The 26468-nt window shown below is 39.8% G+C and overlaps 1 protein-coding gene across 3 annotated transcripts; it reads right to left on the bottom strand.

The window, feature by feature from the left end:
* Positions 1 to 5604: 5604 nt before the first annotated feature.
* SAMD9L (sterile alpha motif domain containing 9 like) lies at positions 5605 to 25985 on the bottom strand. 3 transcript variants are annotated; one of them, XM_059171116.1, is made up of 3 exons: positions 25633 to 25985; positions 21525 to 21722; positions 5605 to 10662 (listed from the first exon to the last, which is right to left on the bottom strand). In XM_059171116.1, the coding sequence occupies exon 3, from the start codon at positions 10644 to 10646 to the stop codon at positions 5889 to 5891; it is 4758 nt and encodes a 1585-aa protein (XP_059027099.1). In that variant the 5' UTR covers positions 10647 to 10662; positions 21525 to 21722; positions 25633 to 25985; the 3' UTR covers positions 5605 to 5888. The 3 variants fall into 3 exon arrangements, with proteins under 3 accessions (XP_059027099.1, XP_059027098.1, XP_059027100.1); XM_059171115.1 differs by having other exon boundaries at positions 5605 to 10666; positions 25633 to 25984; XM_059171117.1 differs by lacking the exon at positions 21525 to 21722 and having other exon boundaries at positions 5605 to 10666.
* Between the last annotated feature and the right edge of the window lie 483 nt (positions 25986 to 26468).

Genomic DNA, 26468 nt, shown 5'->3' on the forward strand with positions numbered 1-26468 from the left:
AACAATGTGGATGGAACTAGAGGGTATTATGTTTAGTGAAATAAGTCAGTCAGAGAAAGACAATTATCATATGATCTCCCTGCTATGAGGAAGTTGAGAGGCAAAGTGGGGAATTTGGGGGGTAGGAAAAGGATAAATGAAACAAGATGGGGTCGGGAGGGAGACAAACCATAAGAGACTCTTAATCTCACAAAACAAACTGAGAGTTTCCTGGGTAGGGGTAGGGAGAGGGTGGTGGGGTTATGGTCATTGGGGAAGGTATGTGCTATGGTGAGTGCTGTGAAGTGTGTAAACCTGGCAATTCACAGACCTGCACCCCTGGGGCTAATAATACATTATATGTTAATAAAAAAAAATTAAAGTTAAAATAAGGTTCTCTCTCCCTGACAAACCATAAGAGACTCTTTTTTTAAAAAAAGATTTTATTTATTCATTTGACAGACAGAGATCACAAGTAGGCAGAGAGGCAGGCAGAGAGAGAGAAGGAAGCAGGCTCCCTGCTGAGCAGAATGCCTGATGGCTCCTGAGATCATGATCTGAGCAGAAGGCAGAGGCCCAACCCACTGAGTCACCCAGGCACCCCCATAAGAGACTCTTAATCTCACAAAACAAATGGAGGGTTGCCCGGGGGACGGGGGGAGGGAGAGAGTGTGGTTGGGTTATGGACGTTGGGGAAGGTATGTGCTATGGTGAGTGCTGTGAATTGTGTAAACCTGGCATTCCACAGACCTGTACCCCTGGGGCTAACAAACTTGTTATTTGGTATATTGAGATTAAAAACAGCAGATAACTTGATTTAGATCAACCACAAATTCATAGAAAAAATAGATATAAACCCAGGAGCCTAAACTTAGTAACTCAGAATTTTCTTTACCTTGTTTAAAATTCTGCTTCACTTAGAGGCACTTGGGTGGCTCAGTTGGTTGAGCGGCTGGCTCTTGATTTCAGCTCAGGTCATGATCTCAGGGTCCTGGGATTGAGCCCATGGCTGTCTCTATGCTCAGTGGGGAATCTGCTTGAGATTCTCTCTTCCTTTCCCTTCCCTTTGCCCTTTCCCCCACTTGCATGCTCTCCCTCTAAAATAAATGGATAGATTTAAAAAATAATAATAATAAAATTCTGCTTCATTTTAATTAAGTGTATCTATATCAACTGTAAAAAACAAACAAAGGACAAATCAGGTTCTGAGTCACCTGTATACACTAAATTGAGGAATGACTGGCACCACAGGGCTTGCATTGAAAGCCTGTCTACGTTCTAAGTATGAGATTTTCCTGTTGGTGGTCTTGATTCATCAGTAGCTGTCTTGGTATCATCCTTCCAAGTGATAAGACCTATTGGGCAATCATTTGTTGCACTGCTATTAGTGGTGAGTTAATTTACTTATGTGGGTAGAGTTAGTGATTTATGAAGTAGGTGGGACCCTGAACAGGCAGGAGAAGACATGAGGGCACTGAGTCCTCGAAAGTAGGGAGCCAAGGAAACACGCAGTATCATGAACTGATAAGTGCTCCATCCAACAATGTTTTTTAACAAATATTTTTGTTAAAAATGTTTAACAATTTTCCTCCTTCTACTGTAACCTTTTTCTTGTATGTCAAACTGTTTTCCCTGACATCAAACAGTTTTCCCTGATGACAATGTGGAAAGAGAGGCAAACAAACAAACAAACAAAGGATGTTTGATTTCTAAAAATGCTTAAAGTTATTGCTTTTATTTTTCAACAGACTTCCCTGAGCAGAAATTGAATCCCAATATATTTGAAACATAGATGGTAGATATGGGGTAAACTGGAATTTAAGGCTACTATAAATTTGTGTGTGTGAGTTTTATTAATATATAATGTATTATTTGTTTCAGGGGTACCAGTCTGTGATTGATCAGTCTCATACAATTCATAGCACTCACCAGAGCACATACCCTCCCCAATGTCCATCACCCAGCCACCTTATTCTTCCGACCCCTCTCCACTCCAGCAACCCTCAGTTAGTTTCCTGAAAATAAGCATCTATTATAGTTGTCTTCCTCTCTGGTTTTGTCTTGTTTCATTTTTCCCTGCTTCCCCTATGATCCTCTGTCTTGTTTCTCAAATTCCTCATGTTAGTGAGATCATATGATAATTGTCTTTCTCTGACTTACTTATTTTGCTTAGCATAATACCCTCTAGTTTCATTCATGGTGTTGCAAATGGCAAGATTTCAGGGTTTTTTGTTTGTTTTTTGTTTTTTTTTTAATTTATTTGATAGAGAGAGATCACAAGTAGGCAGAGAGAGAGGAGGAAGCAGGCTCCCTGCTGAGTAGAGAGCCCAAAGCAGGGCTTGATCCCAGGACCCTGAGATCATTACCTGAGCCGAAGGCAGAGGCTTAACCCACTGAGCCACCCAGGTGCCCCAGATTTCAGGTTTTTGATAGCTGCATAATATTCCATATCTACGTATGTATGTATGTTTGTGTGTGTGTGTATGTGTGTGTGTATATATATATATATATATATATATATATATAATCTTCATTATCCATTCAGCTGTTGAAGGATGTCTAGGCTCTTTCCATATTTGGCTATTGTGGACATTGCTGCTATAAACATTCAGGTGCACATGCCCCTTTGGATCACTGTATTTGTATCTGTCTGGCAAATTCCCAGTAGTGCAATTCCTGGTTCTTAGGGTAACTCTATTTTCAACTTTTTGAGGAACCTCCATACTGTTTTCCAGAGTGGTTGCACCAGCTTGCATTCCCATTATCAAGTGTAGGAGAGTTCCCCTTTCTCCAAATCTTGGCTAACACCGTGGTTTCCTGACTTGTTAATTTTAGCCATTCTGGGGGCGCCTGGGTGGCTCAGTGGGTTAGGCCGCTGCCTTCGGCTCAGGTCATGATCTCGGGGTCCTGGGATTGAGTCCCGCATCAGGCTCTCTGCTCAGCAGGGAGCCTGCTTCCTCCTCTCTCTCTCTGCCTGCCTCTCTGCCTACTTGTGATCTCTCTCTGTCAAATAAATAAAAAAAATCTTAAAAAAAATTTTTTAGCCATTCTGACTGGTGTAAGGTGGTATCTCACTGTGGTTCTGATTTGTATTTCCCTGGTGCCAAGTGATGTTGAGCACTTTTTTCATGTGTCTGTTGGCCATCTGGATGTCTTCTTTGCAGAAATGTCTGTTCATGTCTTCTGCCCATTTCTTGACTGGATTATTTGTTCTTTGGGTGTTGAGTTTGATAAATTCTTTTTAGATTTTGGGTATTAGCCCTTTATCTGTTATGTCATTTGCAAGTATCTTCTCCCATTCTGTCGTTTATCTTTTGGTGTTGCTGACTGTTTCCTTTGCTGTGCAAAGGTTTTTTATCTTGATAAAGTTCCAATAGTTTATTTTTGCCCTTGCTTTTGGCAATGTTGCCAAAATTGCCTTTGGCAATGTTTCTAGAAAGAAGTTGCTGTGGCTGAGGTCAAAGAGGTTGCTGCCTGTGTTCTCCTCAAGGATTTTGATGGATTCCTGTTTCCCATTGAGGTCTTTCATCCGTTTTGAGTCTATTTTTGTGTGTGGTGTAAGGCTATGGTCCAGTTCCATTATTCTGCATGTGGCTGTCCAATTTCCCCATGCCATTTTTTTAAAGGTTCTATTTATTTATTTGACAGACAGAGATCACAAGTAGGAGAGAGACAGGCAGAGACGGGGGTGGGGGGTGGGGGGGGAGGCAGGCTCCCTGCTGAGTGGAGAGCCTGATACAGGGCTCCATCTCAGGACCCTGAGATCATGACCTGAGCCGAAGGCAGAGGCTTAATCCACTGAGCCACCTAGGTGCCCCTCCCCATACCATTTGTTGAAGAGACTGTCTTTTTTCCACTGGACATTCTTTCCGGCTTTGTCAAAGATTAGTTGACCATAGAGTTGAGGGTCTATTTCTGGGATCTCTATTCTGTTTCATTGATCTATGTGTCTGTTTTTGTGCCAGGATACTATAAATTTTCATAATTTTCTATAGGTAGAACACAAGTTCACCTTTGAAGGAAGACTAGGCATTTATTCTGGGGAGGAAAAACACATTTTAATGGGCTCTTTGATTCTAGAATTGTAAAGCAAAGAATCTGTTCTAAAATAGAGAGCTGAACTGCTCTATATAATCATGTAAAACTCTGTCCTCTTTGTGGGTGGGTGACATCTCTGCATATTATAGTTCTTTTCAGAAAAAAAATAATTCTTTCTGGAGACTCAGATGGTTGGCATCCTAATCTCCAAGTCAATGATTCATGTTTAGGGGTTGTCTCATGTGGAAGAGCTGAGCAAGAGCCATCCTATGATATAACTGTTGAAAGAAGACTGAAAAGAGAGAAGGCCCCTAAAAAGTCTCGTAGAGGAGCTGGGTCTGTGAACTAGGAGGATAGTTACGAATAACAGGGATATTTAACAATTTTCCCCTTCTATTTTAACTTTTTTCTTTTATGTCAAACTGTTAGTTTAGTCTTGCTAAATGCTATAGCTCAGTCTTAGCTGAGTTGGGAAGGTTTAAGGGCTGGGCCTGTGTCCAGGGGGATGTGGCCATGGGGGACAGGCTGCTACCAGATGGACAGGTGGGCCATGGTAAAAGGAGGCTGCAGTTTGGAGCAAGGGCAGCAGCAGATATGGCTTCTAGCGATGGGACATGTTCGTGGGCCATATGAGCATTCCCCAGAGAGTCATAGAAATACTGGTGAGAAGAACACTGATAGGGAATAGGCATCTTGATGACAAGAGGAATTGGGTTTGAAACCTGAAATACCTAAGTTACTTATAAGGAGATATGAAGAAGTAGATAAATAAACATCTATTTGTTAAGTATTTGACTTAATCTACATTGGCATGTGTTTCGCTTTATAAGCAATAGATAGCTCTTAAAATCCAAGCTCTGGAACACTGTTTGATGCCCTTCTGGCTGGTTTAAGTCTAGGGGCAAGGTTCTGGGATGGCAGTCCTGGCATTGGAAAGTTGGGAATGCATACTGCATTGAGGAAGTTATCTTAGAAGTCAGGCATAGGTTATAAAGGCCAGGGAAAATTTTCTGGTGGAGCTGATTCAAACCGAGTTATGATGGACAAAGCAGAAGAATCATATGGAAAGTGTCGGATGAAAATAAGGGAATATTTGACAGAGAGAACAGCACATAGCATAGGTTGAGAAATAAAAAAGGAAAAGATGGCAGTGTAAAACAGAAGATAGGAGGGATGGGCTCTAAAGAACAGGTGAAGATAAGACCATGTTGACAGGAAGCAAGAGTGGCCAAAGAGAGTTTTATCTGTAAATGGGAGGAAGAGGACAGAGGGAGTCCAAGCTTGTGACTACTTTGTTTTCTCTTCTCTTCCCCCTCCCTGAAGCAAGAAGTTGGGAGAAGGGCAAGGAGTCCAGGAATTGTGTATGTATATGTACATAGGGAGGGGTCGATGGAGGAAGAGAATGAAATATTTACTTCCCATACATTTTTATTGATACCAAGATGAGGTAAGTGGAACACTGGTGTGGCTCCCTTGGTTTGATTTCCAAAAACTGAGGAGGAGATTTCCTTCCATAATCATCTTATTTAAATCTCTACTTTCCCATTGAATAAAATAATTCACAATTCAGAATATTCAAGAAGGTGATAGAATTAAAACAGATTTTATTGATCTACAACCAGTTATGATATGACCAGTGGATACCAGCTGAATATGTTAGTCTGAAAATGCATTTTAAAACATTGAACAATCAACTCTACTGTGTGCCAAACTCCGTGTGTAGACACATTTCATGCCATCAAAAACCTTATAGTTCACAAAAGCAGAATCTGTGATTTACAGGTAAGCCAATGTTATCAAAATGCCATAAGAATAGAGAGAGGGAAGAAAATCATAGATTATGAATAAAATATTTGAGTTAATGTAGCTTCTTAAATTATTTCTATGTCATATGCTTGGGGGCCTTCAATGGAAAATCCCAGGTAGAAGGACACTCTTTCTATATTCCCACCACTTCTGAGTGGACCTGAATAAACAGGTATCACTGGTATTCTAATTTTGTTCTCTGTTCCGTACTCTATAGAGATCAGCTTGCCTTCAGCTTGACCAGTTAGACGACACAGAAGGTCTTTGACTTCTTTTTTTTTCCACAGGTCTCCACTTGGCGAGAGGGAATTTACATTTTGTGCTTTATTGAAGTATTGCTCTATCTCAGTCTTACAAACAAGACTGTGGAGCCCCTTCCTCTTTCCCAGATAAAACAGAGTGCTTGCCTGCTTGGACCTGCACATGCTCCTGTATTGCCTCCTGAAGGTTCTGTTTAAGGAAGAAACATACTTTTCCATGAGTTTGGAATCTTCATCTAGTTCTTGACTTTCTGGCCAGAACAGAAGGCAGGCCAAAAAAAAAGGGTCTGGATATTGATGACTTGGTCCTATGGATTGCAACACTTCTCGGAGCTGTCTTTTCAGTATGCTAAGCGGTTGGATGAACTTGGAGTGGGGTTTTAGGCAATTGAGAATAATGTTGGCTAAAATGAAATTTAGTTTCTCCTTTTTCAGCTGCTTATTTGGGTTTTGCTGCAGTAGGGAAGAATATTTGCTCACTATACTTTCCATGTTGGTTGCAGCATCTTTGCGATTTGGATGAAGATATTCTAGGAGTCCAGAAAACCTATCTGCTCTCAAAGCTTCTAGACCTTTCCTGCAAGTCTCCTCTTGGTATAACTGATTCTCCTTGTCTTGTAGCAAACCCAAATCCAAACAGCAGAAAAGTTCCCCATATTTCCTGAAAGAACGAGTGATTTTCTTGTTTAATGAAATTTCTCCTGTTTCTTTTTGGGTGTTCCTCATTTTCAAAAGAACACTATAATCTGCAAGAAAGTCAAAGCACCTTTTCAAATCTGATTGTAAATTTTCTAAGTAAGATGTGAACTTGCGAAGAGCCAAATAATATTCACATTTTGGATTTGTGGGATTCATCCCCTTTCCTGATAAAAAGTCTACCAGAGCTGTTTTAGATAATCCATTTTCTCTGAGGAAACAGGGTGTGAGTTGGAGAATCTGAATAGTGTAAAGACCAACTTCTATTTCACCGACAAAACCGGCTGTGTTGTACGTGTCATATTTTCTTTGTAATTTCTGTCGTGTCCAGGCCTCCATTTCGCAGGCTTTCCTCTCGGCTTGTTCTTGGGATTTTTTAAAAGCTTTTGAGGCATTTTCAGCGGCTTCCAGGAGGAATATTAGATCATTAACTGTAATATCCTTGGCGTTTTTCTTTTCATCCAACCACCACCTGATTCGACTTTTGTAGACTTGACCAAGGGTATCTGAGATATAGGAATTTTTAGGTGCTCCCTTTTTGGCCTGGTTTGCCCAATCCAGAGCAATGCTAAAATTCTTCTCTTTAATGTAGAAATATCTCGCTAAGGCCTGACAAATGAATGCATTTTGTGGGAATCGAACCGTTCCAGCCACCAAGACCTTTTCGATTTCTTCGTTCTCTAAAGCTTCTATTAATGGGGCAAACAAGGTGTCTGTTTCATCTCCGTACTCCTTGCGCTGTCTTGTTAGCAGAAGAGTTTGCACGTCATGTTGAAATTTTTCTCTTCCTATTCCACAAGTATAGAATAAATCCTGCTTTAAGATCTTTAGTGCAATTTGACATGTATTCAAGTTATAGCTTTTTTCCAGTTCTTTCAGACAGGAGATGGCAATCAAAGGATGGATGATGCGCACACCTGTGTATCTCCCAAAATCTGCAACTTCTGTGTTTATTAGAAGTGTAGAATAAGCTCCCATCTTGTCCTCTAGGCTTTCAGGTTCCCAGGGGGTACTAGTGTGTCTGATTCCCAAAAATATTTCACACTGTGATACTGAGATTGTAGAATCAGTAACATAAGAGTTGAGTAGAGCCAGGAAAGAAATGAGTTGTCCTTCCTTGCTGTCCACATTCTGTCCTTTTAGGATATTCCGGACTACCTTTTCTATATACATTTCATTAAAACTTTTTTTCAAGATCATGAAGGAATAAAAGTTTTCACAGTTTTTGTGTTCCTTTTCAATTTCTTCCAGTTTGGCCTCAAAAGCTCTTTGTTCCTTAGGAGAAAGTTGGTAGGTTAGGGCAACACTGTCTGCTAATTTCGCAGTTTCATCAGGATTCTGGGATCTCATGCAGTTTAAGATAATTACCAGTGTTTTTTCATATCTCAAACCCTTGTCTGCTAAAATGGAATCGATGGCATTCTGCAGGATATAAACGTTTTCCTGGTCTTCAAAATCATCCACAAGGAGGAGTACAGGAAAGTAATCTTTATGGCTGGTTGCCTTATAGGTAATCAGCTTGGTCACTTGTTCTACAATTTCTCCAAAATCAGTTGTTTTGTTTTTTAACACAGCACATCTGAAGTTTTTCTTTAGGTCCCAGAGAATATTCATGGCCAAGGTAGTACCTCCACAGCCTGGGTGGTGATAAAGATTGATAAGTTTTGCAAATACTGGTTTAGGAGAGTCTGCCCAGCATTGTATCAGATCTTTAAGCTTTTCGTAACTATCCCTTTTGACAAAAGCTGAAGAATAGTTTTGAGAAGAAAAATAGAAGTTCCACCAGGATACTTTGCCACCTCGATAAAAGTGTTCTTCTTTTGATGTCTTAAATTCTTGGAATTTAGATTTATCTTTCTCTATGTCTGTGTCTTTACACTCATTTTCACAGAGGATTTCCAGTGCTGTCAAGATATCCTCTTCCTTTTTCTCTAAGATAATTGAAGAAAATCCATGGGAGGGCAAAAATCTTCTTGATGACTGTGTCACTGGTTTTAGTTTAAGGATAGTACTGTTTATGATTTCTAAATTTAAAGTGGAAATACTGTGGTTCGTTAATTCTTCTTCTGTTGTCAGTCTTGTTTGTAGCAGATCTTTCCATCGTTGATAAATCTGTGAGTTTACACAGATACACAATATATTTTCCATTCCTTTGAGAACTTGGTAGAAAGCCCAGAAAGTTTCAATGAGGGGATCTCCTGGGCTTTCCACTGGAGAGAATAATAGAAACACTACCAAAAATTTCCCCCTTGCCATTATATTTTCATCTGTGAGAAATAAAATCAGCTTTCTGACTTCAGAAGCTCTATCTCTGAACCATAGATGTGGTTCTAGAGGCTTATAGCTCTCATTTTTCAAGTCTGACCTGCCATTGCAGAAGATCCAGCTGGGCTGATCATAAAGATTCAAACTGGAAATTTTCTCTCTTATGTTACTTGTCTTTTCTTCAAACTGATTTGGAAAGTGAAGATTCGCTACTCGGCCTTTTTTGTAAGCTTTGACCACACCCTTGCTCAGAGATTCAGGGTCAAACTCCAGCACAGCAAACAATTTCATTTCCTTTAGAAAATCTAAGTTCTTTGTTTCGTTTGGATGGCATTTATTTGTTACAAGAATGTACCAGCTGTAGTATGAATTATCCAGCGAGTCTCGGTTGCCTATGAGAAGTTTAACCAGCTTTTGTCCTTCACTCTCTTTCTTATTTGCCTTCACCTCATATTCTTCTTCAGCCTCTTTTCTAGATGCTACCACTGACTTCAAATTTTGTAAAAATTCTTTGTAAACTCTATCTCGTTGCTTGACATTGGCCAGGATATCCTTAGAGCTGGGACCGTCTCTCACAAACAGTGAAAGATCTTGGTTTGGTTTCCATGTTTCATTTTTACAATTTTGCATCCTAATTAAGAAATATTTTTCTTCACATACAGAATGTTTTGGAATAACATCTACTTCAATGACAAATCTGTCTGATGGTGTATTGTTCTGCAATAGGACTTCCACAAACCTTGGCTCTCGAATGCACTTCTTGGCTTCATTGACCTCATTTCCTTCAAAGTATTGTCTGATCATTATATTAAAGTGGTCAATGAAGGCATCCTTATCGGTGACTTTTACACCAACAATTTGTCCGTGCGGTGTGTTCTTGACTCCAAAATGGATAGTGCCATTGGTGCGTGAATTCATACAAGCTGATGCAAATCGAAAGACTTCATTGCTAAATTTCATCTTAATGTCCTTTTCTGTGGCTGCTTCTGTATTTGTGAGGGCTTTGAACTCATGTATTGGGTCTATGAGATTGAGTGGGCCAGTTTCAGGTTGTAGAATTCTATGTTCTATGTAACGTTGGCTGTTATGGAACTGATCAAAAGGATATGGCATACAAGTCAAGTGTATTGTTTGTAGCTTATCCTCACTTCGGTCTTCAGTGGTCACTCCTTCACTTAAAGAATCTTCTTTCATAAGAATCGATTCTTGTTCTTTGGTATCTCTCGTCTCTCTGAGATCATGATCAGTATTGGGTAACACTGATTTTTCCTCTTCCTTTTTCATCTTTTGTAGCTTTTTTGGGTGTTCTTTTTTGAAGAGTTTTGTATGATCTAATTGTCCAGAATCTTGATTGTTACTTTCAGAGGAACTGTTAGTCAATCTGTCATATGTACGTTTTATCAAAAGTGCTGGGCCCCGTGGTAGCCCCATTTCTCTAAGGTCATTCTCAGTTAATTCCTGCAGGACTAATCCAGTTATTTCTTCAGTGAGCAGAATCTGCCCATATTTTTCATCAATCTTCAGGTCTTTGGTTACCCATTGTTTCACATGCTCTTTGGTCCAGTCGTTTATAATTTCAGGTAGATTTACTTGTTCACTCATTTCAATTTGCAATTTTCTTCCTTGGGAAAAGTAATAGAATAAGTATTTTAGTATTACAGTTTATCATGGAAATCACGCAGTGAATTACGTATGTAATTTTATATAAACAACATATACAAAACATTGTTCAAGGGTAACTTTTGAAACTAGTTGATACTTATTTTTAATGTTTTATAGTCCCAATTAGTGCCCTTATTTCCAAGATATTATAATTGTGAAGCAGTAGCTTCTAACTAGGGTGACATGTGCCTTTATTCATATAGTAATTTTCCTATTTAGGCTTAACTTCGTGAAAGTTGGGTTTTTATAATAAACCCAGAATCTTAAGTAACATAGGCGTTGGTTCCCATAGCTGAATATTGCAAATGAACTTTAAAATATAAAACTGGATAAGTAGGAGGTGCCTGGCTAGCTCAGCCAGTAGAGTGTGTAACTCTTGATCTCAGAGTTTTGAGTTTGAGTGCCAGATTAAGTGTAGAGATTGATTAAATAAAGAAAAATTTAAAAAAACTGGATAAGTAGAGGTGGGTTGGGGAACAGGAACCTCCTTTCTTGACTAGGAAGATGACCAACTTTATTACACAGTGATGAAGCAACCAGTTAACTCATCACCCACTCTCTTTTGGAACTCAAACTGTTAGGCCACCAAGGTGGAAAGAGATGAGGCAGCAAAATGTCAAGATAATCAATTTGGTTGGCTAATTCTTGTGGCTCTCAGAGGTACCAAAAGAATTAGCTGTAGTTCAAACTGGCCTGGCCTGACTGAAATTAGGTAAGGAAAATAGTATGAATTTTTAACTTTGTTAAAACAAATTCAGCCTATGTAGCAACACTTTTCTAGATATGTTTGTTGAGGCAAGTGAAACAAAAGCAAAAATAAACTACTGGGACTCCATCAAGTTAAAAAGCTTCAGGGGGTTCCTGGGTTGCTCAGTGGGTGAAGCTCTGCCTTTGGCTCAGGTCATGATCCCAGGGTCCTGGGATCGAGCCCTACATCACATGGGCTCTCTGCTCAGCAGGGAGTCTGCTTCCTCTCTCTCTCTGCCTGCCTCTCTACCTACTTGTGATTTCTCTCTCCATCAAATAAATAAATAAAATCCTTTAAAAAATAACAATAAAATAAAAAGCTTCTGCACAGTAAAAGAAACAATCAACAAAATGAAAACATAACCTGTTGAACGGGAGAAGATATTTGCAAATGACATATCTGATAAAGGGTTTATATACAAAATATATAAAGAACTCATGCAACCAAAACCAAAACCAAAACAAAACAAAACAAATAATCTGATTAAAAATGGGCAGAAGACATGAATAGACATTTCTCCAACGTACACATACAGATGGCCAACAGACACATGAAAAGATGCTCATCATCATCAGGGAAATGCAAATCAAAACTATAATGAGAAAGAAGAGGAAGAAGGCAGCAGAGTAGGAGCACCCTAGTTTTGTCACATCCCATGTACACAACTGGATAATTATCAAATCATCCGAAATACTGTAGGAATCAACCAAAAACAACAGAATACACATTTTTCAAGTTCACACATAACTTTCTCCAGAAGAGATCACATATTAGGTCACAAAACAGACTTCAACAAATACAAAAAGATTGAAATCATTCCATGCAACTTTTCTGATCACAGCACTATGAAGCTAGAAGTCAATCACAAGAAAAAAATTGGAAAGATCACAAATACATAGAGGTTAAACAAACAAACATATAGAGGTTAAGCAAACATGGGAACAAATGAAAATGAAAACACAGTAGTCTGAAACCTTTGAGATGCAGCAAAAGTGGTCCTAAGAGGGAAATATATGACAATACAGGCTTATTTCCAAAAGCAAGAAAAAAATCAAAGAAACAACCTAACCTTATACCTAAGAAATTAGAAAAAGAACAACAAACAAAGCCTAAAGCTAGCAGAAGGAAGGACATAATAAAGATTAGAGCAGAAATAAATGCTACAGAAACTAAAAACACAATTGAACAGAATAATGAAACCAGGAGCTGGTTCTTTGGAAAAATTAATAAATAAGACAAACCTCTAGCCAGACTTACCGAAAAGCAAATAAAAAGAACCCAAACCATTCGCCATGATCAAGCGAGATTTATTCCTGCATTACAAGGTGGTTCGGTATTTGCAAAATTAGTCAGCATGATACATCACCTTAGTAGAAGAATGGATACCTGGGGTACCTGTCTGGCTCAGTTGGTTAAGTGTCTTTTTCTTGATTTTGGCTCAGGTCATGATCTCAGGGTTGTGAGATCCAGTGCTGCATAGGGCTCTGAGCTGGGCATGGAGCCTGCTTAAGATTCTCTCTCTCTCTCCCTGTACCCCTCCACCTTTCCCGCCTGCCCAACAAAAGAAAGGAATGGATAAGAACCATATGATCATATCAATGGATGCAAAAAAAAAAAAAAAAGGGCAGTTGAAAAAGTACAACATCTATTCATGATTAAAAAAAAAAAAACAAACTCTCAACAAAGTAGGTTTTGAGGGAACATACCTCAACATAAGAAAGACTACATATGAAAAAACCACAACTAATATCATCCTCAATGGGAAAACTGAGAGTTTTCCTCCATGGTCAGGACCAAGACAGGGAAGTCCACTCTCCCCACTGTGATTTAACATAGTACTGGAAGTCCTACCCACAGCAATCAAACACAAAAAACAAAAGGGACTCAAATCAGTAAGAAAAAAGTAAGACTTGGGACACCTGGGTGGCTCAGTTGGTTGGGCAGCTGCCTTCGGCTCAGGTCATGATCCCAGCGTCCTGGGATCGAGTCCCACATCGGGCTCCTTGCTCGGCAGGGAGCCTGCTTCTCCCTCTGCCTCTGTCTGCCATTCTGTCTGCCTGTGCTCCCTTTCTCTCTCTCTCTCTCTGATAAATAATAAAATCTTAAAAAAAAAAAAAGAAAAGAAAAAAGTAAGACTTTCACTATTTGCAGATGACATGATACTCTATACAGAAAACCTGAGGGCACTTGGGTAGCTCAGTGGGTTAAGCCTCTGCTTTCAACTCAGGTCATGATCTCAGGTTCCTGGGATCAAGCCCTGCATCGGGCTCTCTGCTCAGCCTGCTCCCCACTCTCTGTCTGCCAGCCTCTCTGCCTACTTGTGATCTCCCTCTCTCTCTGTCAAATAAATAAATAAGTAAATAAATAAAATCTTAAAAAAAAAAAAAGAAAACTGAAGGACTCCACAAAAACAAAAACTGTTAGAACTGATAAACAAAGTCAGTAGAGTTGCAGGATACAAAATTAAACAGAAACCTGTTACATTTCAATATAGCAATAATGAAGTAGCAGAAAGAGAAATTAAAGAATCAATCCCATTTACACCAAAAACAATAAGATACCTAGGAATAAACCTAACCAAAGAGGTGAAAACCTTGTACTTTGAAAAGTATAAAATATTGATGAAAGAAATTAAAGGGGATACAAAGAAATGGAAAGACATTCCACACTCATGGATTGGAAAAACAAAGATTATTAAAATGTCTATAATACCAAAAGAAATTTACACATTTAATGCAATCCCTAAATATCCCTACCAATAGCCTTTTTCACAGAACTAGAAAGAATAATCCTAAAATTTGTATGTAACCACAAAAGATCCTAAACAGTCAAAGCAACCTTGAAAAGAAAAGCAAGCCTGAGGCACCATAATTCTGGACTTTAAGTTATATTACAAAGCTATAGTGATCAAAAAAGTAATGGCAATGGCACAAAAATAAACATGTAGATCAGTGGAACAGAATGGAAAACCAAGAAATGAACCCACAACTACATGGTCAATTAATCTTCAAAAAAGCAGAAAGAATATCCAGTGGCTAAAAGTCTCTTAAACAAATGGTGTTGGGAAAACTGGACAGCCACATGCAAAGGAATGAAATTGGACTACTTTTGTTCACTACAGTGAACAAAAATAAATTCAAAATGCAGTAAAAACCTAAATCTGAGTCCTGAAACCACAAACTCCTGGAGGAGAACACAGGCAGTAACCTCTTCGACATTGGCTGTAACAACTTCTTTCTAGATAGGTCTTGAGAGGCAAAGGGAAAAAAGCAAAATAAACTATTGGGACTTCATCTTCTACACAGTGAAGGGAACAATCAAAAGAACTAAAAGACAAACTACTGAATGGGAGAAAACTATCTGATGAAAGGTTAGTATCCAAAACATATAAAGAACTTCAGGCTCAACACTGAAAAAATGAACAATCCAGTTAAAAACGGGCAGAAGACATAAATAGACATTTCTCCAAAGAAGACACCCAGATGGCCAACAGACACATGAAAAGATGTTCAACATTACTGATCACCAGGAAATATGAATCAAAAATCACAATAAGATATCCCCTCACCCCTGTCAGAGTGGTTAAAATCAACAACCCAAGAAATAGGTCAGGATGTGGAAAAAGGGGAGTCCTCTTACAATGCTGGTGGGAATGCAAACTGGTACAGCTACTCTGGAAAATAGTATAGAGGTTCCTCAAAAAATTAAAAATTAGAACTACTATATGATTCAGTAATTCCACCACTGGGTATTTACCCAAAGAATATGATAACACCAATTTGTAAAGATACATGCAACTCTATGTTTATTGCAACATTATTTATAATAGCCAAATTATGGAAGCAAACCCAAGTGTCCATAGATAGTTAAATGGATAAAGAAGATGTTGTATGTACACACAATGGAATATTACTCAGTCATAAAAAAAGAATGAGATCTTGCCATTTGCAACAACACAGATAAATCTAGAGGGTATAATATATAATGATAAGTGAGAGAAATAAAAGAAAAACAAATACAATTTGATTTCGCTCACATGTGGAATTTAAGAAACAAAATAAAAGGACAAGGAAAAAAAGACAAACCAAAAAAATAGACTCTTAGCTATAGAGAACAAACTGGTGGTTACCAGAGGGGAGGTGGGTGGGGGGGGATGTGTGAAGCAGGTGACAGGGATTAAGAGTACGCTTATCATGATGAGCACTGAGTAATGCACAGAATTGCTGAATTACTACATTGAACAACCTGAAACTAAGATAATATTGTATGTTAACTACACTGGAATTAAAATTATATTGCAATTTAAAATGAAAAACAAACAAACAATTTCAACCTAAATTATTGATATGAGACTAAATGGAGCTCCCACAGTTATGTACTTTGCTGAATTTCCAGAACTGAATATCCTGGAACACCCTCGAGCAGGGATTCTCAACTCGTTCTGAGCATTAGAATCACCTGGGACTCCACATTCTGATAATTTAGTTGGTTGAGGGAGTGGGTGCAGAGTTCAAGCCTTAGTACTTTTCAAAATCTGTCAGTGTCATTCTCTTGTGCAGATGAGGTTGAGAGCAGTTCTCAAAATACAGCCCCCAGATCAGCAGCATTAGCACCACTTGGAAGCATGGTAAAAGCGTAAATTCTCAGGACCCACCCCAACCTCGTGAATCAGAACTAGAAAGAGATCAATAGAATGGGTTAAATAAGGGGAAACAGGAAGGTGAAAATATTATAAGGATAAATAGATTGAAAGCATTAAGTATCAAACAAAACAGAAGTATTAAACTATAAAAAATGCAAACACTTAAAAAGATCTGTAATTTTTTAAACGAGATTTTAAGATCCTAGTTCAAAAAAAAAAAAAAGATTGTTTTAAATGAAAGATATGAAGATCCTAGTTTTTTATATAACAAGTCACAAAGTCTAGCCAAACTGTAAATTTGACCTTTCTATGTTTGGGGTTTCTTGCAGAAACTTTTCCAGAGGGTCTTCTTGAGGTCATATCTGAAGGATGAGCTAAACTGAAGCCCCAGCCTATAGCCTTGTGAACAGCCACAGAAGAAACTCATGCCGGTCATTTATGGTATGAATACCATAAGCACTTTAGAATGATTTACCCTGTCTATAGGCAGCTGCCGTTGGGCACAGCAGCTTCTGCTTGCTTGCATAAAACTTTTCCTAGTGCCTTAGTATCCTGAATCCTCTTAGTCACTATGGCTTCATTCTGCAGGACACACCTAGTCCTGAGCCAATTAGCAGAACTACAAGCAACTGGCCAATGAATGTTATAAACATATTTTGGATTACCAATTCCATTCACTTACAGTGTATAGATAGAAGAGGTCTTAGAATTAGCATACACATCGCAACCAGAGATAAATATTTGTTTATTCACTCGACCGATATTTACTGACCAATATTTATTGCTTAAGAAACTGGTGGTGACCAAAAGAGATGTGAAGTTCTTTCAGAGGACTTATAGTCCAGTGGAGAAAATTTTAAAAAGGAAGAACCATATACACATATATTCAAGACGGCTTATCATGACAAACTGCGATAGCACTTTGTGTGAAACGCAATAAGGGGCAAAAGACTGTGGGATCTGTGAGGAGGAGAGGAGTGTCACCAGGAGGAAAGTGGGGACACTGGGCAGGTGAAGTTAAAGTAGAGCTTCTGGAGTAGGGTAGGAAGAAGGTGGAGGGAGCAAGTCTAGGGGACAGAGTGAAGGGAAAAAGGAATAGTCTAACTGGTGGGATTTCCAAAGCCCTATCCAGCGCGTCCAAGGAGTTGGGTATGGTGGTGTTCTGCAGTGGGCTGTCGCTGCCTCTGCCCCCAGAGCCAGGTGCTGGTCCTGTCACAGAGGGAATTACTGACTAGGAGATGACTCCTCGAATGCAGGAGCCTGGAGGATCATCCCTGATCTTTCCTGTCTCCTCTGCAGAGTCCCTAAGTGTCATCTCAGATAAGACTGAAGGGAGAGATTCTGTCTTACCTCTTTACAAGCACTATATGGAGCCAATAGGATAAGCAGTTATTAATAAGCATATTCCTAATGAAAGATTTTTTTTAAAGATTTTATTTATTTATTGGACAGAGAGATCACAAGCAGGCAGAGAGAGATGAGGAAGCAGGCTCCCCGCCGAGCAGAGAGCCTGATGCGGGGCTCGATCCCAGCACCCTGGGATCATGACCTGAGTCAAAGACAGAGGCTCAGCCCTCTGAGCCATCCAGGCGCCCCCCCCCCCCAATGAAAGATTTTTTGAAGTCACTTTGGAGAAAAGGCTGAATAAAAAATGACTACTTTATTATTTTTAAATTTATTCTTAAAATGTTTCATACCTTAAAAATTTGCTGAGTACTTGCTTTTTATATATTTTAATATATTTTGACCCCCTTTCTGTAAGCAGCTGAGGGGAAGAAGCACTCATACCCTCAGACACTATTCTCATCACAATTTTTGGTGGGTCCCTAGACACCCAGATGTTCCTTTAATACACTGGACTTTCTCCATCTTGACTGCCTCTCATCCAATGACCTTGACCTCCCTGCATTCCACTGTTATGGTCACACCATTGACCTTAACACAAACTGCTATGGGTTGAATTGTGACTCCTCCCTCCCCCCCAACAAACTTCTGTGTTTGTGATAGGTGAAATAGGGTCACTTATGTCAAGGGGATTAAGATGGAGCCAGGAGGCCATTAAGGAGATGGCCTTATGCTTGTCCTCACTGGTAGAACCACAGAAAATATTCTAAAGACTCAATCCTAGCGCTTGAATTTGCTACTTGCTAGCAAGAGGTTTTGCTTAGTGATAGCCTTAGCAATCAATTATACTCAGTCAAGAATGGTTTTCTGCCACCAACACGAATCAAAAATTCTTTTTGTAAGCAATGTGTATAGGCATTCCGTTTATGCCTGACAAACCTCTGACTTTCGCTTAGTGGGACACCATTTGGGTGGCTACCCCAAATCTGTGTACCCCAAATTGCAACTCACTGATGTCAAATAAACTCTCTTGCTTAATGATCGCCTCCTGCCAAGTTTAGGTTGTGATGACAAAGTCCTAGCCCCAGTACCTTGGTATGTGACCTTTTTGGACATAGGGTAGTTGCCGATGTTAACATGAAGCCGTTAGAGTGGGCCCTAATTCAATATGACTGGTATCTTTATAGGAAGGAGGAATTTAGCCACAGAGACACACACACACAGTGAGAATGCCACATGCAGAAGAAGGCAGAGATTGGGGTGAACTCTAAGCCAGAGGTTGCCAGCAAACCACCAGAAACTAAAGGAGAGTCAGGGAACTCATTCTCTTTCATAGCCCACAGAAGGAACCAACCTCACTAACATCTTGATCTTGAATACTTCCAGCCTCCAGAGCTGTGAGACAATACATTTTTGTGGTTTAAGCCACACAGTTTCCTGTGGTACTTGGTTACAGCAGCCCATTCAAACAAATAGAATCACCGATGACTACAAGCCTTCCAGCATCTCAGATTCAAATATCTCCCTCTCACCAGGATCTGCTGCTTCTTTGACTCACTACCTTTATTTATTTATTTTATTTTTAATTTAATTTATTTTTTGAGAGAGATATTATTTATTAATTTGAGAGAGAGAGAGATATAGAGGGAGCAAGGAGGAGCAGAGGGAGAGGGAGAGAGAGAATCTCTAGCAGATTCCCTGCTTAGTGGGGAGCCCCACATGGGTCTGGATCTCATGACCCTGAGATCATGACCTGAACCAAAATCAGGAGTGACGATGCTTAACTGACCAAGCCATCTAGGTGTCCGTAGACTCACTACCTTTAGTACTCAATGTCTAATATTTCTTTAACACCAAGCTTGTAACTCACCAATTCTAGATTCTATTACTTTCTCACTCCTGTTCCCCATCCTTGCATCTCCTCCTGCGTCTCCCTGGTAACTAGCTTGATATTTTTTCCCATTCATTATAATCACGTGCTTCCTCCTCCCTCCACTTGTACTCTGCCAATGTTAGGACCATGGCTGGACAATGACCCTCTATATCCTGGTTTCACTTTAAAGTCATGATCACTGTCCTCCAGTGGACTGTTAATGCTCTGAGCTACCATACTGTTTCCTTGTTGTATTCACTCTCTCACTGTCCGAAATGGCTATTTCACACATTCTTCTCTCTCATCAAATCTCTAATACCTCCTCAGCGTTTTCACTTTCCCTGGTAACCCTACTTCCTATTGCAACTGGGAAGTTAAACCTTAAAACCGTATCTACCACGGTCCTGCTTTGTAACTTTTCTTCTGTTACTAGGTCCATACATTCTATTTTAGTTTCTGTTCTCTGAATGAACTGTCCACATCCCTTGCTCTGGAGAAGAGATCCACACATCACTCTTCACAGACTTGCTCTGTCCAGATCTGGGGCAATCCAGGTCTGTGGCAATATCTTTTCTTAGTCAGAGTCCTTTCTTACCTTGTCCCCTGGCCGCACCAAATATTCTAAGGAAAAGCTATAGATTTTCTCTTCTGATTTATTTTATTTTTTTAAAGATTTTATTTATTTATTTGAGAGAGAGAGAATGAGAGAAAGAAAGCACATGAGAGGAGAGAGGTCAGCAGGAGAAGCAGCCTCCCTGCTGAGCAGGGAGCCCAATGTGGGACTCAATTCCAGGACTCCAGGATCATGACCTGAGCCGAAGGCAGCTGCTTAAGCAACTGAGCCACCCAGGAACCCTCTCTTCTGATTTAGCTAGTGATTACAACAATTCCACTAGATTCCAGCACTCTCCAAGAAGCAACACATGAAGGGTTTCCTGCTTATCAGCTTATCAGCTACTAGACGCTCAGAGATGTGTGTGTGTGTGTGTGTTGTGTGTGTGTGTGTCATGTGAATGGTGGGAGGGCTTGTCTTAATGCTACCTCCAGGGAGATGGCATCCCCCTCATTTTCTCCTTTATTGTTTGACTTCTGTTAGGAACCACAGGGAGATGGGAGCACTCTTCTTAAATTGGAATGGCATTCGTCCTCCCCAAATCTGTCTTTTTATCTCTGTCCCACAGGTTCTCCCATTGTTCAAAGATGAAGACCCTTTATAACATCAAAGCATTTCTCAGCAACTCACTGCTATGATTGGAGTTGAGAAGCTGCATAATGATTCGAAGTTACTATATATTTGATAGCACTTTCACATGAATTTTTCATCTTAGTCTACGATCCATATTTGGCTAGAGCTATGTATTTAATTCAAGGTGACTATGATTTGGGCAAAAAATTTTGAATAATGCTTTGGTATAACTCTGTGGCCTAATCAGTATCTTTAAACTTGTTTGGGGTGATGATTCATTAATATTTATATAAAAATTTAATGTACTTCACTGTTCTGAGGCTTACAAAAGCCTTTCATGAACATTATTTGATTTGATTTATATCCTGGAGTGTTGGCATATTTTTTAAACACGAGGGACAATTATGTTTTCACTGTGTGAAAACATTTATGTTTTCACTGTGTAAGACCATGGGACAAGAAGCAGTGTTGTCTTGGTTAGGTCTTTATAGCCTCTAGTGTGTTCCAACTCTAGAAACACTCGGCACCACAGTTGCTGGAAGGTTTTTTGTTTTTTGGGGGTGTTTGTTTGTTTGTTTGTTTGTTTTAAGATCTATGTATTCATTTGAGAGGGGAGGGAGGGGCAGAGGGAGAGAATGAGAGAAACAGACTCCTTCCTGAGCGCAGAGCATGACTCTACCCCATGACCCCAGAGATCACGATTTAAGCTGAAATCAAGAGTTGAACGCCCAACTGACTGAGCCACCCATTTTTAAAGAATTCTACAGTCAGGGGGCACCTGGGTGTCTCAGTGAGTTAAAGAATTCTACAGTCAGTGCAAGTAACATCTAGTGATAGATATATGTGAAAACAGAAGATTTCTCATTCCTTTTAGAATCGTTTCATTAAAAGTAGCTCATGTGCACTTGAAAATACATTCACTCTTGAAGTTCTGTTTTAGTTTTTAGAATTCATTTTTAAAGAAATCTTTTAAAGCAAGCTTTTAAAGCCTTTGAAGCAGGTATCTATAATGATTGGAAACTTACCAAGGGTTTTCTGAGAACCTCCTTTTTATATCAGCAACTTGAAATTGGTCTGTATGAGTTTTTGATGTCAAGCTATTAGAATAGTTGTCTTTTCTTGAAAATTTGCAAGATTCATGTCCTGGAAAGCAGCTATGTATGGAGTAAAGATGCAGGCAGAACCAATCTGGTCCTTTTCCAGTTTTGCCTTTTGTTAAGAACCTGTTACGTAAAAAGAAAAAAAATGATATCACAGAAAATTAAAATGCAATTGATGGGACTGTTGCTTAGGAAGTGTTAATGAGACAGATTTTCCCCCTAACTTTTTTTTTTAAAAAGATTTTATTTATTTATTTGACACAGAGAGAAAGATCTCAAGTAAGCAGAGAGGCAGGCAGAGAGAGGGGGGAAGCAGGCTCCCCGCTGAGCAGAGAGCCCGATGTGGGGCTTGATCCCAGGACCCTGATATCATGACCTAAGCGGAAGGCAGAGGCCTAACCCACTGAGCCACCCCACTGAGGTGCCCCTCCCCTTAACTTTTTATTGTGAAGAATTTCAAACATATAGAAGAATGACAAAAAGAACATCCTCCACCAAGATGGCATCCCTTCCTGTATTTAAATACTTTTAATAAATTAGATAAATATCCAAAAATACGTTGCATTCTCTTTCCTCCCACATTCCACATTCAATGTGGAGCAAATCCTGTAGTTGGCCGGTCTCTTTAAAATGCGTCTGACCACCAACCACCACCTCCAGCACTACCAGCCGGTCCAAGCTCCCACCCCTCTTCTGGATGACAAGAGTGGCTCCCTCACTTGTTTCCCTCTTGCTATTATTGATCCTGCGGGGGACTTAGGCAAAAGAGCAGCCAGAGTGGGCCTGTCCAAATGGAAATAACATGCCAATATTCTGCTCAGTCCCCCTAGTGGCTTTCCATTTAACTCAGAGTGAAAGCCCTGCTCCTTACTATGAACTGTCAGGCCTCACATGACCTGGCACCTGGCTACCCCTCTGATACCACATCTTACTTTCTTTTTCCTTTCGAAAGCTAGTCCAGCCACCTTGTTGTTCCTTGCTGGCTGGACATGTTACTGCATCTGGCCTTCTGCTCCTTTCGTCTCCCTGGGCGGCCCCTGGATACTTGTGAGGCTCCTTCCCTCCCTTCCCTCGGGCCTTCATCTCCATCTTCTCACCTCTTACGCTTGGCCAGCCCGCAGGCAACCTTAGTCCATCTCCAGTATTTCTGATCCCTCTTCTGGTTTCTTTCTTTCTCCTTTTCCCTCCCTTTATATATTCATACTTAAGATTGATTACAACCAAGTATTCCACATATTCTTACCCATTTATCTTGTTTCTTTTTCTGTCCCCACCCATTATTCTAGACACAAGAGGACAAGGATTTTGTACATTTGTTCATTTTGTTCACTAGTTCACAGTGCCTAGCACAGAGTAGCTACTTAACAAATATTTATTGAATGAATAACACTTTCTCAGGGTAGTTGAAAATAAGGAATTTTTGAAAACTCTGGAGTTAGCCATGTCTGTGCATCAAAGACTGCAGGACTTTGCTCCTTTCACTAGGGCAACTGGATCACTAGGGCAACTATTTCACTTGGCTTGAATCCCAGACAGAAATCTAAGAATATTTGTTTACTGTGTTGCTCATTAGGCCAGAACTAACTCTAGCTTCAATCATCTGGTCACAAAGAAGGGAAAGGAAATTTTTTTTTTTAAAGATTTTATTTATTTATTAGACAGACAGAGATCACAAGTAGGCAGAGAGGCAAGCAGAGAGAGAGGGGGAAACAGGCTCCCTGCTGAGCAGAGAGCCCGATGCGGGGCTCGATCCCAGGACCCTGGGATCATGACCTGAGCCAAAGGCAGAGGCTTTAACCCACTGACCCATCCAGGCACCCCGGGAAAGGAAATTTTGTCAAAAGGAATGAACACTTAATAAGTATGTGTCTCCTGCAGACCTTCACAACATCCTGTATCATTTCTGCTGTGTCACTCACAGTTCCCAAATAAGGTCATTTTTCATACTGGGCTAGGCCTTACTTGTGGGTCCTCCGTGTCGGATGGAGCCTCAGTACCTCTGCTGTTCTCATTTGCTGCCAGTTCTCCAGAGAGCTGGTCTCTTGAGGAGGGTCTTACCCCTTTCCACAGACATGCTCTGTTCAGATCTGCTGCAATCCCTTCTCTTAGCCAGAGTCTTCTTTCAGTACTTTAACCACCTCCCCTCTCTCTGGATATCCTAAAGACTGAGAGGACAGAATCCACATTCTCTCTTTCCTTTTAGACAGTGATTATTTCCAATAAGGCCCAACATTCTACAGTTTTTGTTTTTGTTTTAATTTTTAGCGAGCTCTACACCCAATGTAGGGCTCAAAGTCACAACCCAGAGATCAAGAGTTGCATGCTCTTCCAACTGAGCCAGTCAGGTGCCCCTTTTTAATTTCTTAAAAAGTGTATTTATTTATTTATTTATTAAAGCCTAACATGCTAGAAATGCAGCAGCACATCAGGAATTTCCCTCTGCAGTGCATCCCTTTTTCTTACAGCTTTCAGGCCTCTATACATGGCCAGTGACTCACTGTGTGGTGTTTTTGGTGTTAAAAGGGGGAATTTCATGCCACCTAATAGATGGCAGCTTTCTCTCACTTCTTTCTGTTCAGATTCTGCCAACGGATACCAGGGAAATAGAAACATTCTTCTCAGACAAGCTCACAGACATTTATTCCCCAAATTTGGACCCTTCTTTTGTTAAATGGAAAAATCAGCAATACTTTGTCTTAATATGATATACTAAACTCTAATACTATCCTTGGACCCAGTATAATGTCAAAAGTTTCTCAACATCCCTCTTTGGCTTACAACAACAGTAGTGCACATATAACAATTTGAAACTATTATATTCAATAATACTTTTTTTTTTTAAGATTTTATTTATTTATTTGACAGAGAGAGATCACAAGTAGGCAGAGAGGCAGGCAGAGAGAGAGAGGAGGAAGCAGGCTCCCTGCCGAGCAGAGTCCGACGCGGGACTTGATCCCAGGACCCTGAGATCATGACCTGAGCCGAAGGCAGCGGCTTAACCCACTGAGCCACCCAGGCGCCCCTCAATAATACTTTTTAAAGAGTTCACACTCTATCAATTATAAGAGCACCTGCATGCCTATTGTCAGAGCTAAGTAAAGATCAAAATGACTGGTGTGGACAACTTTTGAGATTGATTTGACATAACTGGGGCCTCATCCTCCTGCTTGAAACAATTACAAACACAGATTCTATCAGTAATAACATTAACTATTGGTAAGGGAGCTAAAGAATGCCATTCTCTAACAAGTACTCCAGTTTTCTCTCTTTAGTATTGAACAAGAAGCACCAAATCATCAGAACACTTAGGCTCAAGCACTGGTGCCCACCCAGCCTCATCTCAGAAGGGTCCTCGGGACCCCCCAGGTATCAATGCCCTGAGGAGTTCTGTTCTATAGGACTCTTGGAGCTGACCCCTGGGGAAGGATGCTGTAGAATCCTGATTCTAGTCTGGGAGGGCTACACACACACCCCCTCTGTAGGTCTGACGAAACGAAACCACACACAAACAAGTTAAGTTTCATTTCCTGAAGTTAAGTTTCCGTTTCAGTTTTTAACCAGATTGCTGTAAAAAAAAAAATGAATGTGAAGGAAATTCTTACAAGGTAAAATAACACTTTGGAGAGTCTTAAGTCTTAAGATTAGACTCTTAATAACATCTTAAGTTATGGAAGACAGAAATTTGTATAATTGCACATGACCACAGGTTCCTTTACAACCTTTAATGTTTATATTCCTGCTTTTTCTCTATTGTCTTTCCCACTAATATATACAGCCTGGAAATGACTGCTCACCACTCCGAGTACAAGTAACGGTACATTTCTTTTTAGAGGAGCATTTACAGGGTTAGCCTCAGTTAAATAAGTCAGTTATGTATTTAATCCACTGATATTTCTAAGTACTTTCAATATCTTTACAAACAATCATTTATCTAGGAACACATGTGTTATATAAAAAGTACAGCTGGAGTTAAAAAAAAAAATAGCTGTCCCACTGGCAGAAAATATAAAGGTTTAACAATGCAGTAACTTACCAGGATTTTCCTGAAAACTTCCTTCTTTTTATGTCAGGAACTTGATTTAAACTTCGTTAAATCGCAGCTGATTTAGCCTTCATTTTCTTAATCCTTTCCTGACGGCCAGGAGACAAAATGACAAGGCTCTTTTGAAAAACTAAGCAGTTGTGGAGTTCTCTGGTCTCTGGATACTCTGACTCCTCCTTGGAGGGTGTGTAAGATATGCAGTAAAGAAACAGAATGAGGAAGTAGAAATGCAGGGAGGTTCGGTTTGGTTAAGAATGGTTTATTTGGATCTGGAAGGATGTAAAATATCAAAAAGCTAACATCACTGAGAATTATCAAAAAATTTGAAACATTGTTTAGAAACTGTTCATCAGATAGAATTTTAAATCATAAAAGTTAAGAAATCCCAGTGGGAGAATACTTACAGAAAAAAAAGTAAATAAATACAGGGGAGAACTATACTCCGGGTAGTCTAAGTGCCTGTTATGAGATGAATTTTCCTCCTCCAAAATTCGTACGTTGAAGTCCTCCCAGAATGTGACTGTATTTGGAGAAAGGGTCTTTAAAGAGACAGTTAAGTTAAAAGGAGGTCACTCAGGTGGGCTCTAACCTAACATGTCTGAGGTCTTTGTAAGAAGAGATTAGGACACAGACAAACACACAGAAAAAGAAAAGACCACGCGAAAATACAGGAATAAGAGAGCCATCTATAAAATCCAAAGTTGTCACACCAGTTTATACTCCGTTAGTAAAGTGGATTAAAAATTCTCCTTATTCTACATCCTTGTTAACTTTTTTTTATGAGACTTTCTAATTTTTTGTCATTCAAGTCCATGTGAAATCATATC

The sequence above is a fragment of the Mustela lutreola genome, chromosome 4, assembly GCF_030435805.1.
Source record: "Mustela lutreola isolate mMusLut2 chromosome 4, mMusLut2.pri, whole genome shotgun sequence".
NCBI lineage: Eukaryota > Metazoa > Chordata > Mammalia > Carnivora > Mustelidae > Mustela > Mustela lutreola.